This window comes from Macaca fascicularis, chromosome 17 (assembly GCF_037993035.2).
Source record: "Macaca fascicularis isolate 582-1 chromosome 17, T2T-MFA8v1.1".
NCBI classification, from domain to species: Eukaryota; Metazoa; Chordata; class Mammalia; order Primates; family Cercopithecidae; genus Macaca; species Macaca fascicularis.
The window spans coordinates 104,060,623-104,079,520 of NC_088391.1; the positions used below are offsets into that span (position 1 = coordinate 104,060,623).

Genomic DNA, 18,898 nt, shown 5'->3' on the forward strand with positions numbered 1-18,898 from the left:
CCTCCTTGGTCGCTACAGAGGACCCTGCCAGGTGCAGCCCCAGCGCCCTCCCACAGGTGCCTCTTCTCCCACGTGGAACGGGGTGGGCTGACATTCTCAACCTCTCCACACTCTGGCATTCTTCCTTTCTGTGACCCTTTGCTTCCTCCCTGTGTGAGCTGGAACCAATCCCCTGCTAACTTCCTCCTCGTTCTTCTCTAAACATTTATTGAGTACCTACTGTGTGCTGGAATAAGGCAGGGCCATGCCCTCATGAAGCTGACACTCCTATTTGCGTAACCATCCCCAGGTGTGTCCCAGGTGTGTCTGAAGTGTGCCCAAGCTGTCTCAGGTGTGCCCCAGCTGCATCCCAGGTGTGCCCCAGTTGCATCCCAGGTGTGCCCCAGTTGCATTCCATGTGTGCCCCAGGTGTGCACTAGCTGTCCCAGTTGTGTCTCAGGTGTGCCACAGTTGTATACCAGGTGTGCCCCAGCTGTCTCAGGTGTGCCCCAGCTGCATCCCAGGTGTGCCCCAGGTGTGCACCAGCTGTCCCAGGTGTGTCTCAGGTATGCCACAGTTGTATCCCAGGTGTGCCTCAACTGTCTCAGGTGTGCCTCAGCTGTCTTAGGTGTGTCTTAGGTGCATCCCAGGTGCATCCCAGGTGTGCCCCAACTATCTCCAGTGTGTCTCAGCTGTGCCCCAGGTGTGTCCTAGGTGTGCCTCAGCTGTCTCAGGTGTGCCCCAGGCATATCCCAGGTGTGCCCCAGCTGTCCCAGGTGTGTCCTACGTGTGCACCAGCTGTATCCCAGGTGGATCTCAGGTGTGCCCCAGGTGTGTCTCAGATGGGTCCCAAGTGTTCCTCAGCTGCATTTCAGGTGTCTCAGGTGTGCCCCAGGTACAGCCCAGGTGTATCCTAGGTGTGCCCCAGCTGTCTCAGGTGTGCCCCAGGCATATCCCAGGTGTGCCTCAGCAGTCCCAGGTGTATCCTACATGTGCACCAGCTGTATCTCAGGTGTGCCCCAGATGTGTCCCGGGTGTGTCTCAGGTGGATTCTGGGTGTGTCCCAGGTGTGCCCCAGCTGTCCCAGGTGTGTCTCAGATGTGCCCCAGGTGTGCCACAGCTGTGTTCCAGGTGTGTCTCAAGTGGATTCCGGGTGTGCACCAGGTGTTCCCAGGTGTGTCTCAGCTGTTCCAGGTATGTCCCAGATGTGCCCCAGGTGTGCCACAGCTGTGTCCCACATGTGTCTCAGGTGGATTCTGGGTGTTCCTTAGGTGTGTCTCAGGTGTGCCCCAGGTGTGCCCCAGGTGTGTCCCAGATGTGCCCCAGCTGTACCCCAGCTGTCCCAGGTGTGTCCTAGGTATGTCCCAGGTGTGCCCCAGGTGTGCCACAGCTGTGCCCCAGGTGTGTCTCAGGTGTGCCCCAGCTGTATTCCACATACGGCCCTCTGAGTGGAGCCTTGGTTTGGTGTAGCTCCGAGGATCTTCTGCTCCCTGGTCCTGGTGTCACCAGCAACTGTCTCTTGACAGTCCTGCCTTGCTTGCAAACCCCAGGTGAGAAGAAGAAAAATAATTGGGAACTGACCCCTCAGTAAGCACTGGTGGTCTCACCTACAGACCCCCAGGAAGCTGGTCATTGTGGGCTTTTTTCCTCTAAATTCCTATTATCAGGTGGTTTTCTTCTCACTTGCTATTTTCTTAAAAATAAAAATGAAATATAGTAGGGAAAAACAGCCTTTGTAAATTATGGTTTCTCCTGGCACCACCCTCTCCTGTCGGGCCCACATCCCAAGGAAAGAGCAGGCTTGAGCCTGGCTGCTGAGGCCATGGGGTGGACGAGGCGGTTCAGAACAGAGCTCTGAGTGCCTCTCCAGCCGGGGGCCCCAGAAGCCTGGGAGTTATTTGTCCGTCTCGGGAAAAGCGAGGCGGCCCCTTGGAGGAAAGGGCCGGGCAGAATGAGCTAATCGGATTCCAAGCAGCTCAGGGGATTGTCTTTTTCTAGCACCTTCTCGCCACTCCTAAGCGTCCTCCGTGACCCCAGCTGAGATTTAGCCTGGTGCTGTGTCAGCCCTGGGCTCCCAGGGGCTTCCCAGTGGTCCCTAGGCACCCTCAACACGGCCAGGGCATCTCCCTCGTCCAGCGAGGGCAGGGACGGGCCACAGGCCAAGGGCAGCGGTCGGGCCTGCTCTGCTGTGAGCACCGCCGGCTTGGCCTCGGCCGATGGGCCCTCACTCCTGAAGCGGGCAGGAAGCCAGCTCCGGGATGGATTTCGGGTCCTTGGAGACCGTGGTGGCCAACTCTGCCTTCATCGCCGCCCGAGGCAGCTTTGACGGCAGCAGCTCCCAACCCTCCCGGGATAAGAAGTACCTGGCCAAGCTCAAGCTGCCCCCGCTGTCCAAGTGTGAGTACCTCCGTGACAGCCTCAGCCTGGAATTTGAGAGCGTGTGCTTGGAGCAGCCCATCGGCAAGAAGCTCTTTCAGCAGTTCCTGCAATCAGCAGAGCAGCACGTGCCAGCCCTGGAGCTCTGGAAAGACATCGAGGACTATGACACAGCAGACAACGACCTCCAGCCACAGAAGGCCCAGACCATCCTGGCCCAGTACCTGGACCCCCAGGCCAAACTCTTCTGCAGCTTCCTGGATGAGGGGATGGTGGTGAAGTTTAAGGAGGGGCCCGTGGAGAGCCAGGACGGGCTCTTCCAGCCCCTGCTGCAGGCCACCCTGGCACACCTGGGCCAAGCCCCCTTCCAGGAGTACCTGGGCAGCCTGTACTTCCTGAGGTTCCTGCAGTGGAAGTGGCTGGAAGCCCAGCCCATGGGGGAGGACTGGTTCCTGGACTTCAGGGTGCTGGGGAAAGGGGGTTTTGGGGAGGTGTCGGCCTGCCAGATGAAGGCGACCGGCAAGCTGTATGCCTGCAAGAAGCTGAACAAGAAGCGACTGAAGAAGAGGAAGGGCTACCAGGTGAGCAGCGCGGCCCAGCCAACAGGGATGGGGCAGCAGGGTGCAGAGGGCCCCCAAGTCGCTGTCGGGCTCCGTGGCCCTTAACAGCTGGTGCCTCGCCAGCCTTGCCATGTGGGCGCCCTGCGGCCGTGCAGTCACGGGCAGTTCCAGTCCATGTGCAGAAGTCCCTCCTCGGAGAGGGACCTCCACATTTTTGGGTGGGGACATCCCTCCTCGGAGAGGGACCTCCACATTTTTGGGTGGGGACGTCCCTCCTCGGAGAGGGACCTCCACATTTTTGGGTGGGGACATGCCACCTTTGCTCGTCAGCTTTTCACCAACCACAGACTAGCCTCAAGTGTGGGGGAAAGAGGACCTCTCAGGGGAGGCTGAAGAGGGCAGGGTCTCCGGATTCTTTGCCATGGCCGTGGAAGACTTTCCAGGGACCTGGCTCCTCTGATGGCAGTGAATGCAGGAGGAAGTGAGGCAGGACGGAGGCAGCCTCACTCCGATGACACTTTCTGTGAGGAGAAGCCTGGCGTGACACCGGATGCAGGAACTATTCCCCTGACTGCGCTGTTCTTGGGGGTGGGAGTGAGCGACGGGCACGCAGGCCACGCTAAGTTTCATCCGCTCTGCCCACTGGCGTCAGACTGTGCATCTGGGGCAGGATCAGCAGAAGCTGCTTACAGGTCTTAAGGGTGAGAGGCAGCGGCTGCACCGGGTGTGGACGTGATCTCCCGAGCCAGCCCCCTGCACTTCGGCTCCACGCAGCTCCTGGCCCCTCTCCCACCGTGCAGCTGTGTTGAGGGCACAGGAAACTCTTAGGGTTAAGCAGCAGCCGCTGTGCACCCTGGCTCTGCAGGGCCTCAACCCTTAGTGAAGGTGAAATACCAGGTGGTCATGGCGCTGGGCAGAGGCCCTGGAATATCCGTGTGTTCTTGCCGTGGAACTCGGGGTGGGTAACTATGCCACGTGGTTGTAGCAGTAATTTTTTAAAATTAGCTTTCTTGACATCTAATTCCCACACCATGCCATTCACATCTAACTGTAAATTTAACCCAACAGTCAGCCTCTTCTCCTGACTTCCATCACCTAACTGAACTCCATACTGACATCAACTGAACACCTCCCCCAGTGTGAATGCACAGAAAGGGGCCTCCGACGTCAGGAATTCCCTCTTCAAAGAGGGGTGTGCTGTCCTTATCCAGACACTTACAAACTCATTCAGTGGAGCATTGTGAGGTTTTAAAATAAAGACAAAACGAAGCAGAGTGGTGAGGTGGTTTGGGAGGTGCTGGTCTGTGATCCCAGCCCACAGGGGCCTAGACAGCAGGGAGGGCTGTGGCTGCAGGATTGCTGGGCAGGCAGGGCTGGCGGGGTCCTCACCCATGTTGCTCAGCCGTGGGGCTTGAGCCTCCCCTTGCCAGAGGCTGGCCCGGAAGACCAGAAGTCCCCTGTGTGAAGGAATTCACACGTCTGGTTTTCTGAAATGGGGGTACAGACATGTTTTGAAGTCATTTGCAATTGCTCCGTGAAAGGCGCATTTAAAGCGTGTTTGCGACTAGTGGCTGTGTGTGCAGTGGGCGTGGCCGTGTGCACACGGTCTCTACAATGCACTGGTCCCTTTCCTATTCAAAGCCATCACATACTCATCATCTCACTTTTCAGGGTGCTATGGTGGAGAAGAAGATTCTGATGAAAGTGCACAGCAGGTTCATTGTGTCTCTGGCCTATGCATTTGAAACCAAAGCTGACCTCTGTCTGGTGATGACCATCATGAACGGAGGCGACATCAGGTAAGGGCTGGTCCAGAGGGCGCCAGGGGACCCTGCTGTCCCACTGGGTCAGGGTTTCCGGCGGCGGGGGGCCCGATGGGGCTGCTTCCTGTGTGTAGAGCCATGGTGGCCCGAGGCCTGCCCTCGAGGGAAAGCCTTGCACCCATAACCGTCCCCTTCTCGCTGTCGGTAGGCGCCGGTTCCTGAAACAATACACCCTGGACCCACATTGGTGCAGGAGCCTGGGAGGCGCCCAACCTGACAGCCAGGGCACCTCCTTGTGTGTGGCCCTGGTGTGGGTGTGGGGGGCATGTGGTGCTGTGGGGGACACATGATGCAGTGCAGGGGCCTCTGCAGGGCTGAGGGCCTTGCACCAGGAGAGTAAATGAAGATGAAGTTCACCAGCGCCCGCCCATTCCTGGGGCTGACGCTGGAGCTGGAGACAAGATCAGGCCAGCTGGGGCCATGGCCTTCCTGCTTTCTGGCAGAGAGGAGGTGGTGCTGCCTCCACAAAGTCCTGGCCCCGGATCCATCACCGAGGCAGGCCCCAGGCCCGTGTGGGAGATCAGATCACAGGCTCGCTTGGTACCTGGGCCGCTTAGCCATTGCTTGGTTCTGTTTCCTGGTCTATAAAATGGGAAGAGATAATATCTAAGTTGAAAGATTGTTTGGCCAGGCGCGGTGGCTCAAGCCTGTAATCCCAGCACTTTGGGAGGCCAAGACAGGTGGATCACAAGGTCAGGAGATCGAGACCATCCTAGCTAATGCGGTGAAACCCCGTCTCTACTAAAAAAATACAAAAAAACTAGCTGGGCGAGGTGGCGGGCGCCTGTAGTCCCAGCTACTCGGGAGGCTGAGGCAGGAGAATGGCGTGAACCCGGGAGGTGGAGCTTACAGTGAGCCGAGATCCTGCCACTGAATTCCAGCCTGGGCAACAGAGCAAGACTCCGTCTCAAAAAAAAAAAAAAAAGAAAAAAAAAAAGAAAGATTGTTGGAAGATTAACAGTGTCTGATACCCCTAAGGTTGGGGATGGGCAGGGGCCATGGCTGTGGTTGGCAGCACCATGCCCCATTCTCACCTGCTTTTAATTTCCAAGGAAACTCCTTCAGGTGAGGCTGGTGGCCCATTTTTCAGATGAGGAATGTGAGTCCAGACTAAGTCACCATGCCAGGTGCCCAGGCGGAGGGGAGGGGGCGCCGGGAAGCACACACACGGGGGTGCCCAGGCAGAGGGGAGGGGGCGCTGGGAAGCTTAGTCACAGGGGTGCCCAGGGAGGGCCTGGTGGCTCCGGCCGCCTCATGATCCACCTGGCTCCAGGGCCTCCTCTCCTGTTTCCTGCGACTATACTCCTGGTGCCACCTAGTTTAAATAGTTTATTTTATTTGTTAGGTTTTGCTTCTCTGCAAAACCTGTCCACGGAAAACATAAGAAATGATGTTTTATGGGGGAGGAAAGAGGCTGAGAAGAAACACCTTGCTGCAAATCCTTCACGAGTCTGATGAACTCGGGGCCTGCGGAGCTCCATCCCGCCTCAGCCTGGCCTCTTCCTGAGACGGTCTGGGCTGTTTTCCAGCACCTGCAGCCCACGCCAGGAAGCATGGGGACAGGAGACACACGTGGACGGCACTTTCTCCCCGTTAGCCGTTGGGGTTCGGGGTCCCTGAGCTGCTAACGCCGCCAGCCACCATGGCCTCGGGGTCTCCTCTGCAGGGACGCTGGGGGGCCAGGCCTCAAAACGACCAGAACGCTGGCTGGTTCTGAGGTCCCCGCTCTGTCTTTCCATGATTTTACTCCCCATTAAACCCGGGGCACATGGCTCCCGCGTGTCTGCCCCCAGGTACCACATCTACAACGTGAATGAGGAGAATCCCGGCTTCCCGGAGCCGCGTGCCGTCTTCTACACGGCGCAGATCATCTGCGGCCTGGAGCACCTGCACCAGCGGCGGATCGTCTACCGTGACCTCAAGCCTGAGAATGTGCTGCTGGACAACGACGGTAGGCAGCGCCCGCGGCGGTGAGGGATGGGGGCTCCGAGGACGGCGGGGCGCAGCTTCCCTGGAGGTCTCTGCACAACCTCACGAGGGTTGACAGCTGCGTGGACAGCGGGGGTGTCATTGGGCACCAGGAGTCACGGGAGTGAGTGCAGGGGTCTGCGGTGCAGAACTAGCTGGGAATGGTGAGTCTGCTAGGCCCAGTCCCCACCTTCCTTCTGCCTGAATGAGGCATCACACAGGGATTCTTCTCAGAAATAAACACAAGGGTTTAGGCTCCCGACGCTGGCAGGTCAGGCAAGTGCGAGACACGCACCAGGGCCCAAGAGAGTGTGGGGGGCTGGGATGGGAGGATCCCGGTGGGCAACACCCACGCCTAGCTGCAACACGACCGGCCCTCTTCCCTACACCCTGCGCCCTTCACCGTCAGCCAGGGAGCCGCTGTCATGTGCATGGTGTGTGCTGTGTACGTGTATGTGGTTTGTGGGGTGTGTGTTGTGTGTGAGGTATGTGTGTGGCATATGGTGTGTATGTGTGGTGTGTGATTGTGTGGTATGTCTGGTGTGTGTGGTGTAAGTCTGGGGTGCTGGGGCCTCGTGGTCACTTGGTATGTGTATGTGTGGTGCGAGATATCTGGTGTGGTACGTGGTATGTGTGGTATTGTGTGTGGCGTGTGTGTGTGTGGTATCTGTATGATGTGGTATGTGGTATGTCTGGTATTGTGTGTGGTATGTGTGGTATTGTGTGTGGCACGTGTGTGTGAGGTGTGTATGTAGTCTTTGGTTGTTGGTGTGTGCTGTGTGTGTGGTCTGTGGAATGTGGTGTGTGTGGTATGTGAGTGTGCAGTGAGTGTGGTGTGTCTGAGACCATGTGGGTTGTGTGTGGTGTGTCTGTGAGTTTGGCTGGGGAGGGGAGGATCATGGGCACTGGGTGGTGCTTATGGCTGTTTGGTGTGTGTGTATGTTTGTGGTGTGGTCATGGGGTGTGTGTGTGGGGTGTGTGTGTATGTGTTTGTGGTGTGGTGGTGGGGTGTGTGCATGTGAGTCTGGCTAGGGAGGGGAGGCTTCTGGGCTCTGGGACCTCATGGCTGCCTGGTATGTCTGTGTGTGGTGTGTGTCTGTGATATGTGTGTGTGTGGTGTGGTATGTGTGGTATGGTCTATGTGGTCTGCGTGTGGTATGGTATGTATAGTGTAGTAGTGGTGTGTCTGTGTGGTATGGTGTGGGTGTGTGGTGTGATCTGTGTAGTGTGTGTGGTGTGTAGTGTGTGTGTGGTGTGATCTGTGTGTGTGTGGTGTCCATGGTGTGTGTTGTGATCTGTGTGGTGTGTGGTGTTCGTGGTGTGTGTGTGTGTGGTGTCTGTGGTGTGATCTGTGTGGTGTGTGTGGTGTAGTGTGTGTTGTGTGTGTGCGTTTGTGTGAAGGTGGCTCTGGGCTCACTGGTACCTGTGCAGCCAGGGGTGACTCCACTGTGTCTGCCTCTCAGGCAATGTCCGGATCTCTGACCTTGGGCTGGCTGTGGAGCTGCTGGATGGGCAGAGCAAGACCAAGGGCTATGCAGGGACCCCAGGTAAGGGTCTGAGCACAGCTGGGGAGGCTCTGTGCATGTGTGCATCCCTGTGTACATGTGTGTCTGTGTGCACATGCATGTACGTGTGAGTTTGTGTATATATGTGTGTGTGCACATCATGTACATGTGAGTTTGTGTGTATATGTGTGTCTGCACATCATGTACATGTGAGTTTGTGTATATATGTGTGTGCACATCACATATATGTGAGTTTGTGTATATATGTGTGCCTGTGTGCACATCACGTACATGTGAGTTTGTTATATATGTGTGTGTACATCACGTACATGTGAGTTTGCGTATATATGTGTGTCTGTGTACACATCACGTACATGTGAGTTCGTGTATATATGTGTGTGTGCACATCACGTGCATGTGAGTTTGTGTATATATGTGTGTGTACATCACGTACATATGAGTTTGTGTATATATGTGTGTCTGTGCACATCATGTACTTGTGAGTTTGTGTATATGTGTGTGTCTGTGTGCATATCATGTACATGTGAGTTCGTGTGTATATGTGTGTGTGCACATCACGTACATGTGAGTTTGTGTATATATGTCTGTGTGCACATCACGTGCATGTGAGTTTGTGTATATATGTGTGTGCACATCACGTACATGTGAGTTTGTGTATATATGTGTGTCTGTGTGCACATGGGCGTCTGTGTGTGCCTGTGTCTGAGGGTGTCTGTGTGGTTGTGCATTTATGTGTATGTGAGTGTTGTGAACCCTGAAAATCGGAGGCAGGTACCAGTTAATTTAGAAAGTTTATTTTGCTGAGGTTGAGGACACGAGTCCATGATGGCCTCAGGAAGTCCTGACGACCGCGGCACGGTTTGGTTTTACACATTTTAGGGAGCCAGGAGACATCAGTCAGCATACGTAAGATGAACACTGGTTCTGTCTGGAAAGGCGGGGACAACTTGAAGTGGGGAGGGGGCTTCCAGGTCATAGGAAGATAAGAGACAAATGGCTACATTCTTTTGAGTTTCTGATTAGTCTCTCTAGAGAGGCGGTCAGATACGCATTTATCTCAGTGAGCAGAGGGCCACTTTGAATAGAACGGGAGGCGCGTTTGCCATAAGCAGCTCCCAGCTTGACTTTTCCCTTTAGTTTAGTGATTTTGGGTCCCGAGATATTTTTCTTTTACAGTGTGCATGTGTGTCTGTGTGTGCATGCCTGCGTCTCTGTGCACATGTGTGTGTGTCTGTGTGTCTGTGTGCATGTGTGCCTGTGTGTGCATGCTTGCATCTCTGTGCACACACGTGTCTGTGTGTCTGTGTGTCTGTGTGTATGTGTGCCTGTGTGTGCATGCCTGCGTCTCTGTGCACAAACGTGTCTGTGTGTCTGTGTGTCTGTGTGCATGTGTGCCTGTGTGTGCATGCTTGCATCTCTGTGCACACACGTCTGTGTGTCTGTGTGTCTGTGTGCATGTGTGCCTGTGTGTGCATGCCTGCGTCTCTGTGCACACACGTGTCTGTGTGTGCATGCCTGCGTCTGTGCACACACGTGTGTCTGTGTGTGCATGCCCATGTCTCTGTGCACACGCATGTGTCTGTGTGCCTGTGTGCCTGTATGTGCATGCATGCGTCTTTGTGCACATATGTGTGTCTGTGTGCATGTGTTCCTGTGTGTGCATGCCTGGGTCTTTGTGCACACATGTGTGTCTGCTGTGTGCCTGCATGTGTATGTCTTTGTGCATACGTGTGTGTGTGCATGTGTGCCTGTACATGCCTGTGTGTGCACACACGTGTCCGTGTGCCTGTGTGCCTGTATGTGTATGCCTGTGTCTTTGTGCACACATGTGTGCATGTGTGCCTTGTGTGCATGCCTGCATCTCTGTGCACACATGTGTGTCCATGTGCCTGTGTGTGAGTGCACATGCATGGTGCATCCTGCTGCCTCCCCCATCCCGTCTCATCTCCTCTCACCTCCCCCCAGGCAGGGAGGCTCGCAACACCTGCGGAGGAGAGGAGACCCCCGCAGTCAAGCAGAGCGGGGTCCGTGTTCCGGGCCCAGCACCTGCTGGCGTGTGGCCTGTGTGCTTTGCTTAACCTCTGAGCCTCCTGCTAGCACTCGGTGCACAGGCTTGCTGAGGAGACCTCACACGCCACGTGCCTGGCGCCTGTGCACAGCAGCCACACTGTGAATTTCAGCTCTTCCTCCCTCCTCCGCAGTCTTGAGGGTCTGCGTGTCGAGGCTCACTCCTGCTGGGATTTCCAGAGATCGTCCCTTCCCCGGGGTTGCTGTGGCTCTGGGGAGGCGGTGCTGTCGCCTGGTGGGGTTTGTGTGCGGTGGTGTTTCGGATCCTCGCATGTGGCTGCTTAGGCACTGGGTGTGTTTGTGCCGTGGCCAAGGTGGGGACATCCTTGCTGCAGCTGGACTTAGGGGAAGGTGCACCTCGGGATGGGGGCTAAGGACTGTGTCCCCACACTTCTGAAGAGGGGCAGTTCTGTGCTCACACCTCTCACGGCTGGGTTGCAATCTGGATGCGGGATTCAGTAGCCACTGAGTGCTTAGGGCTCTGTGAAAGGCACCCAGTGGTCGAAGGTCTGAGAACTTTCTGGAAGGCAGCTCACCCTGGGGGATCCCATGGCTCAAGGAAGCCTCGGGTGGCACCTGTTCTTCGTGAGATGATCCAAGCCTCTTTCTGGGTCTGTAGAAACGGTGGGCACTGTGGCCCTCAAGTCTTTGGGATCCTCGCCAAGCCTGGGTGTGACCGCGTGGGTGGAAGCCCCCTCACACGTTTTGGGGAGATCCAGGTGCACTCCGAGGCCGGGACTTGAAGAGTTAACCTCACGGATGGAAAGGGCCCAGCTTTGAGGCCGAGTGTGATGGCCCGGCTGGCCGCCAGGGGGCCCCCTGCCTTCGCTGGTGCCCGTTCCTCAGAGCCCCAGGTGCACACAGCAGGGCTGGGCTCAGGCTGTGACCCCAGCACAGTGACCTGGAGATGCTGACGTCAGGGTGCAGGCTGGGAGGCCGGTGCCAGTTCAGCAAAGCCGCAGAGTCTGTGTCCTTCTTCCTGGCACTCTCGCACCCTCCCACACAGCCCCCCACGCAGAGAGAGATACCACAGCCATCAGGAGTCTGTCCGGGGACTCCCCCTTGCCAGTGCTGTGCCAGCCCAGGGGCGTGCACAGGGTGGGGCCGGTCATGCCCGGTCCTCAGTTTGAGTTCAGGGGCAGGAGAATTTGTGAACAGAGCAGATAGAGCTGGCTCCCTCACGCTTTCTGTCAATATTTACTGGCCGCTGCGTGGCTGCAGGTCCCTCAGGAGGCCTGGGGCACAAACAGGTGCGCCGTCTGGGCTGCGTCATGGGGTCAGGCCAGGAGGGCTGGGGGGCTCCTTGGCCCAGGAACTGACAGGAGCCTGCGGTCTGGCGGGCCTTGCTTGTGCCTGGTCTGGAGCTAAGAAGGCTCTGGGTGGGTCTAGAGGCTGTGATCATGTGAGCAGTTCCTCCCCGGGGTCTGGGCAGAATTCTGACATCAGTGTAATCCTGGACCAGCAGGGCATATTCAGGGCCTATGGCTCTGTGGAGGAGGGTTCCTGCGACTCTTTTGGGGAAAAAGGATTCTGTGGCCACATCAGCCTGGCCCTCAGACACAGTAAAGGACCAGGAAGGACCTTGACCCAGAAATGTCAGAACTGACCAGCCCCAGCAGCCCCCACGCCCCAGCCTGCGGCCCCTCTGCCCAGTCCCAGGACGTCCGTCATGGGGCCATCTAACGGGCCTGTCCACCACTGTGTGCTGGGCTGGCCTCGCCTGGGTGGCAGCTGGGGAGCTGACATAGCTCACACAGGCCCCACGTGCCACACAGAGCTGGCTCAGGGGCCAGGCAGGTGTCTGAACCTATCCTGGAGTCTGACTCACCAGACCAGACGTCTACCAAAGACCCTGTTTGGTGAGCATGTAGCCATCTGGAGGGAGTCCCCAGAGCTCATGGCTACGGCCACTGGAGACAAGAGGGCAGAGCACTCAGGGAGGCAGCCCACAGTCTGTGGACTGGCTTGTGGGTTGTGGACTGTGGGATGTAGGGTGTGGGCTGTGGGCTGTGGCCTGTGGACCATGGACCGTGGCCTGTGGGCTGTGGACTGTGGGCTGTGGACAGTGGCCTATGGGCTGTGGGGTGTGGGCTGTGGCCTTAGACAAGTTGCTGCACATCCCCATCGTGACTACCCATGGCGATGAGGAGTACCCATGCGATGAGGAGTACCCATGCGATGAGGAGTACCCATGCGATGAGGAGTACCCATGGCGATGAGGAGTACCCATGCGATGAGGAGTACCCATGCGATGAGGAGTACCCATGGCGATGAGGAGTACCCATGACGATTAGGAGTACCCATGCGATGAGGAGTACCCACGGCGATGAGGAGTACCCATGTGATGAGGAGTACCCATGCGATGAGGAGTACCCATGGTGATGAGGAGTACCCATGTGATGAGGAGTACCCATGGCGAGCTCATGGCATATAGTGGACTGCTGTGCCTGGCACTCAGGGCAGGCTGGAGCAAGTGCTGTGCTCATCACCATGGTGGCATCGCAGCGGGGCCTGGAGGGTCTGTGGCCATCACTCAGAGATGCCCTGGCTCCGTGGAACAGGCATAGGGCTGGACCATGGAAGTGCCTGAGCTGAGGCAGGCGGGGTCTGCGGTTTCCACCCTGGAAGGGAAGCTTGCTCACAAGGAGAGGGAAACCTCAGTGTGTGGCTGTGGCCTTGAACCTCATCTCTGTGAAGAAGGAGGGATACCATGGAGAGGGTGGAAGGGCCGGGGAGGGCACAGCCTGGCTGGCAGGGTCTGCAGGGAGCCACAAAAGGTGGACAAGGCCAGGTAGGTGAGCAAGCCTCAGCCAGAGGTGGGGAGGAGAGGAGAGGACCCTGTGCCAGCCTGAGCAGCGCGGGGGTGCCTGAAGGCCACAGTCCACACTGGATTCCGTCTTCTCTGTGAGGAGGAGCTGGGAAGGGTTTGAGAGGTGCTTGGCTGCCTCAGAGTCAGGCCACGGTGAGGGGAGGCGCCTCAGGGTCAGGCCACGGTGAGGGGAGGCGCCTCAGGGTCAGGCCACGGTGAGGGAGGCGCCTCAGGGTCAGGCCACGGTGAGGGGAGGTGCCTTTTAGGGTGCAGAAGACTCGAGCTGAGACTGTGGGACCAGGCGGAGAACTCGGCTTCAGTGAACTAGACATACGTGAGCCTGGCGTGGCTTCCAGGCAGGAACCTAGAGCAGGGGTGTTTGTGAGTGTGGAAGTGCGGAGCCTAGAGATCTGCCTCGACGTTAAGACACCAGCAGACGAGCGAGCAAGGCTGCCGGCTCCATTGCTCCCTGATCCCTGGCAGAGCCAGAGCACAGAGTGAGGAGTGGAAAGTGTGTTTGGAATTTAGTGAAGTGTCAGGAAGCGGACACTCAGATATTCTCGTGGGCTGGACACACATGTGATGTGCTTTCCCTCCTGAAGTACCGGGATGGGGGCAGTGAAGGAATCTCGCTAAAAGCACAAACCCACGTGCTCAAAGGAGGGTGTGAGTGGCAGCGTCATGGCAGCTGAAAGACTGACGATGGGTGAGGGGAGCCAGCAGCTGACACGAGGAAGCAGAATGCTAAGCTGCTACCAGAGCCCCCTGAAGCAGCACGGAACTGTCAGTGCCCAGTGCCTGGTGTCTGTGCAGAGGTGGCTTTGGCGGATGAATGACTTCGTGAGAGCAGCTGCACCCAGAGCCATCCCTCCATCCCGAGACAGCCCCCGTGGCTGCACCCAGACCTGTCCCTCCATCCCGAGACAGCCCCCGTGGCTGCACCCAGACCCGTCCCTCCATCCCAAGACAGCCCTCGTGGCTGCACCCAGACCCATCCCTCCATCCCGAGACAGCCCCCGTGGCTGCACCCAGACCCATCCCTTTATCCCAAGACAGCCCCCGTGGCTGCACCCAGACCCGTCCCTCCATCCCGAGACAGCCCTCGTGGCTGCACCCAGACCCGTCCCTCCATCCCAAGACAGCCCTCGTGGCTGCACCCAGACCCGTCCCTCCATCCCGAGACAGCCCCCGTGGCTGCACCCAGACCCATCCCTCCATCCCGAGACAGTCCCTGCAGCTAAGGGCCTTCTTGGCAGACAACTGGGGCTGCCTCTCTGGAGAGGACACACCCATAGCACTCCTGGGACACCGGACAACTGGAGAACAGGCTGACAGCTGAGGAAGAGGAGAGTGACGGATAGCTGGGGCTCCCCAGTCCTCCTCTGAACTTGGTTCCCAGAATGTGGTGGACCTGCCTTGGCATGATCTGACCAGCTCAAGAGGAAAATCCAAAAGAGATTGATTTTGGATTCTCCCCAGTAAGAGTCCAGGAAGGCTGCCTCAGTGCAGCTACAGTCAACAAGTCCCGCCCTGGGCCCAGCACTGGAGTGGGCATGGGACATTTTTGGTTGTCACAGCCTGGGGGTGCTGCTGTCACCCCGTGGGCAGAGTCTGGGGTGCTGCTCGGCACCTGGTAACGCACAAGGCAGCCCCTCCACAAAGGATATTCTGGTCCCAAATGTGGAGAGTGCTGAGGCCCCGGGGGATGCATCCTCAGAGCATCAGTCCCGCGATTGCCACAGTGCGTGCCCACCATGGAGGTGACCGCCTCTGAACCCGCAATGTCCCTTGCTGGCAGGTTTCATGGCCCCCGAGCTCCTGCAGGGCGAAGAGTATGACTTCTCCGTGGACTACTTTGCCCTGGGGGTCACCCTGTATGAGATGATTGCGGCCAGAGGACCCTTCCGAGCCCGTGGAGAGAAGGTAGGAGGTGGCCAGCAGGTGTCTCTGCAGCCACCCTGGTGCCCTGGCTCTCACTGGGGACAGGGCAGCGATGGGGTCTGTTACTGGGGCAGACCTGGGAGTTGTTCTGTGGGCCCTGGGGTGGGGAGGTCACAGATTCACGTCCTGGGGTCTCGCTCCTGGTCCGTGCTGTTCTGTCTCGATGAGTGACGCCCCCAGCCCCTGAGGCCTGCAGGTGGAAGGGCTGAGGGATTCCAAGTCACCCTGTGCCCCAGGGCAGGCAGACCCTCCCACCGGAGAGCACACCACCACTCAGCCTCTGAGGGCCCTGCTGGGTCGGTCCCTCTGGGGCAGGCCGGAGAAGGGAGGGTGACTTACCCACTGTGGCCCCAGACCCTGGGCAGCAGGACAAACCACCTTCATGGGGTGCAGCTTCATCCCCTGGGGACTGGCGAGGCCGGGGCTCCTGGGGACACGGGAGTGGGCCCCCCCTCCCTGGACGGTCTTATCCCTCGCTGTTGCAGCACAAGCTCCCCTTCTCCCCAGACGCCAAGAACCCCACGGTGGGCCCAGCACTGCTCTGAGCTGCTGGGTCTCCTCTGAGCACCCCCTGGGCTGTCTCGGCTCCTAGGTCACCAGAACTGCAAATAGAGATAACGTTGGGAGGTGCCAGTCCCTTATTCGAGACAAGTGGAGCAAAGCTGGCTTTTCCCCAGTGAGGCTGACTCAGAGCTCAGGGCTGGGGCTTCCTCTCGTTGGACCGAGGGAGTGGCCGCACAGAGCCAGAAGGCTGCCATCTCAGAGTCCCATTGGGCTGGAGGGGTGTGGCTCTTCCCTGGTCACCCATCGCCCGCTCGATGCCACCTGGGCCATGCCCACCCGTCTCCCTCCTGACTTCCCTGGACGTGTGACCCATCCCACCAAGACAGGTTTTGCAGCAGAGTCGTCCCGGGACACTAGCACGCCCGTGGCCACTCTGCATCTGTAGGACGTGGCACAGGCGTGGGCTGCCAGGGCAAGGGGATGTCTATGGGAGGGGCATCGATGGCCTGATCCAGGGGCCTTGGGGGCTGAGCAGCACCATTCACACTGTGCCCACCGGTGGGGCCTCTGGTGGGGAAGTGAGACCTTGGCAGAGCTCCTGAAGACCACAAAGCCACCGAGGCTTCTGTCCACCACGGCGGAGTGAAAACGGAGGCTGCTCCCCAGCTGGGCCCACGCTGGCCTTCAGTTTCCTGTCACTCCTCCTTCCTCGGTGGGTGCGGCTGTGCTGGGGGTGGGTCAGACAGAGTCCCTAAAATGCACAGCACCCACCTGTGGCTCCTGGGAACTTCGCCTTTAGGATTCCATTCCTGAGACTGGAGCCTCAAATGTTGCTGTGCTGGGGAGGGGCACAAGGCCTCACGGGTCCTCCACCCATGTGGGTGAGCAGTGGCTCTTCTGGGAGGAGCTGTGGTCTGGTCTGACTGCCCAAGAGAGGCGGGTCCGGCAGGGCTAAGGCGACGCATATCCCTGCAGGTGGAGAACAAGGAACTGAAGCAGCGGATCATCTCAGAGCCTGTGAAGTACCCGGACAAGTTCAGCCAGGCCAGCAAGGACTTCTGCGAGGCGCTGCTGGAGAAGGACCCGGAGAAGCGCCTGGGGTTCAGAGACGAGACCTGCGACAAGCTCCGCACCCACTTCCTCTTCAAAGACCTTAACTGGAGGCAGCTGGAGGCCGGTACTGTTGGACGCCTCAGCCCCGGGGAGAGCGGGGGTCTGGGCTGTGTGGCCACCGGGTCCAGCCTGTGAGAGTCAGCAGGGAGGAGTGCCTGAGACCCCTGAGGCTCTCCCTCTGCCCCCAGCAAGGCCCCCAGTCCTCCACTCATCCTCCCGGCCCCAGGACAAGCCGATGGAGCTGGCATCAGGCCAAAGGGCTCTGGGTGCGATAGGGGGCAGGAAACATGCTGGCTGCACTGGGACCTCGAGACCCAAACCTTCCGCCACGTCCCCGGGTGCTGGAGGGAGCCCGCGATCAAACAGAAGCCGGCAGCTCAGGCTGTCTGCCAGGGAGAAAGTCATCCATCCCCAGCACTTGCTTGTCAAGTGGATGTGGAAGATACTATGTGTGTGCATGTGCGTGTGCATGTGTGCGTGTGCATGTGTGTGCATGTGTGTGTGTATGTACATGTGTGTGAGCATGTGTGCATATGTGCATGTGTGTGCGTGTGTGTGTGCATGTGCATGTGAGCGTGTGCGTGCGTGTGTGTGTGCATGTATGTGTGTTCGTGCACTTGTGCATCTGAGACACAGCCATGCCCTCTAGAACCCTGTGGTCAGGTGGAAGGGTCAGTCCACGTGCAGTGTGACTAACTTAGGACAGGGCCACGGGTGACTAGAGAGCAGGAGATCCCCCAAATGAGAAGTCGCTTTCGTATATTGGCATCACAGCAATGACTGCCGGACAGGTGCCCTGGGCAGGCCCAGCAAGGCAAGGATGACTGAGGTCAGGGAGCCCAAGGGGGCTCCAAGGGGTCACAGGACGAGGAGGGGACCCTTGAGAGGAGGGGTCCACCCACCCACTGGGGATGTTGATGTCTGTGACTGGCTGTGCCTGGCCATCGGGGCCGTGGTGCGTCAGGGAGGGACGCTGGTTTGGGAGGAAGCTGCCAAGTTCACTGGAGCAAGTGCTGAAGCACCTGGGGTCTGGGGTCTGCAGAGTGTGCAGGGGAAGCCCTGGTGGGGACAGGGCCCCAGGGGAAGGGGTGTTTGGGAGGAGACGGCTTCATGATGAGGCCCTAGGGGAGGCTCCCAAGGAGGCAGACGCGAGCGCCAGGCCCTTTCACGAGAAGGCTCCAGAATGGGCCCTGGGATCCCGGGCTGCTTCCGCCGCCACTCAAGCCCCAGCTGTGTGGTCTCAGGGAAACCAGGGGCCGTCCAGGCACACCGGGCTTTCTCTATCCGCCTCGGGGACACTTCCCCAAGGAAGAGCTGCCCCAGGCCTTTGTGCATCTCAGAGCCACGGCGGGAGGGGCTTTTTGGCTAAACGGCGCTTCTTTCCCCGCGCGAGGTGCCTGCCTCTGTGTTTTCTGTCTCCCACAGGGATGCTGATACCCCCTTTCATCCCAGACTCCAAAACTGTCTACGCGAAGGATATTCAGGACGTGGGTGCCTTTTCCACTGTCAAAGGTGTGGCCTTTGACAAAACAGACACAGAATTCTTTCAGGAATTCGCCACGGGCAACTGCCCCATCCCCTGGCAGGAGGAGATGATCGAGACGGGCGTCTTCGGAGAGCTGAACGTGTGGCGCTCAGACGGCCAGATGCCAGATGACATGAAGGGCGTCTCCGGGGGCTCTGGCTCCTCGTCCAAGTCAGGAATGTGTCTGGTTTCCTAGGTGACGCCCCAGAGTCCACGTGGAGGAAAAGGACCCACAGGGCTCGGTGGGGGCCGCCTGCCTCCGTGGTGCCAGCCTGGGGTCCACCAGCAAGGGGACACGCGGTTCCCTCCACCCAGGTCCCCATCACGCCGTCTCCTTGCGGCCCAAGGAGGAGAAAGCCTGTGTCGGCCTGAGCCGCCAGACGCACACCTGGTGCCGTGAGCCCCCGACCGCATAGTTCGCTCCTTTCGCTCCATTTCACTGAGAAGACATAAGATACTCTCCAGAGGGAGTAAGCCAAAAATCTACAAACTCTCAGGGAGCCTCCGGCACTGGCGAGTGACCAACTGTGCGGTCAGGGGCAGAGACTCGGCTTGGGCCTCCCAAGACCTTATCCATCGGCTTCCCAGAGCCACGTTCCTCAGTGGGAGTGCACTGTGGCCAGGTGAGGGGTTGGTGAACCCTGGCCACAACCCCGGGCCCCACTGGGGAGGGCCGGACATCAGCCCCCACAGGTCCCTCTGTGCAG

At 58.6% G+C, this 18,898-nt stretch overlaps 1 protein-coding gene and 1 long non-coding RNA gene across 2 annotated transcripts; both read left to right on the plus strand.

Moving 5' to 3' along the window:
* The first annotated feature begins 2,066 nt into the window (after positions 1-2,066).
* On the plus strand, positions 2,067-18,673 carry GRK1 (G protein-coupled receptor kinase 1). Its single transcript, XM_005586319.4, has 7 exons — positions 2,067-2,936; positions 4,587-4,714; positions 6,532-6,689; positions 8,170-8,253; positions 14,907-15,031; positions 16,529-16,730; positions 18,092-18,673. Exons 1-7 carry the CDS (start codon positions 2,238-2,240, stop codon positions 18,385-18,387), a joined length of 1,692 nt encoding a protein of 563 aa, XP_005586376.3. The 5' UTR covers positions 2,067-2,237; the 3' UTR covers positions 18,388-18,673.
* Positions 3,593-4,180, plus strand: LOC135968158 (uncharacterized). The gene is made up of 2 exons (XR_010582697.1): positions 3,593-3,873; positions 3,984-4,180. It is a non-coding gene; the product is annotated as an uncharacterized lncRNA (long non-coding RNA).
* Positions 18,674-18,898: the final 225 nt, after the last annotated feature.

Excerpts from the sequence above, each read along its gene's own strand:
- GRK1 (XM_005586319.4), top strand. The coding sequence starts at position 2,238 with ATGGATTTCGGGTCCTTGGAGACCGTGGTGGCCAACTCTGCCTTCATC. Across the intron at positions 2,937-4,586 it reads AGAAGAGGAAGGGCTACCAG|GGTGCTATGGTGGAGAAGAA; the intron begins GTGAGCAGCGCG and ends CTCACTTTTCAG. Across the intron at positions 4,715-6,531 it reads ATGAACGGAGGCGACATCAG|GTACCACATCTACAACGTGA; the intron begins GTAAGGGCTGGT and ends GTCTGCCCCCAG.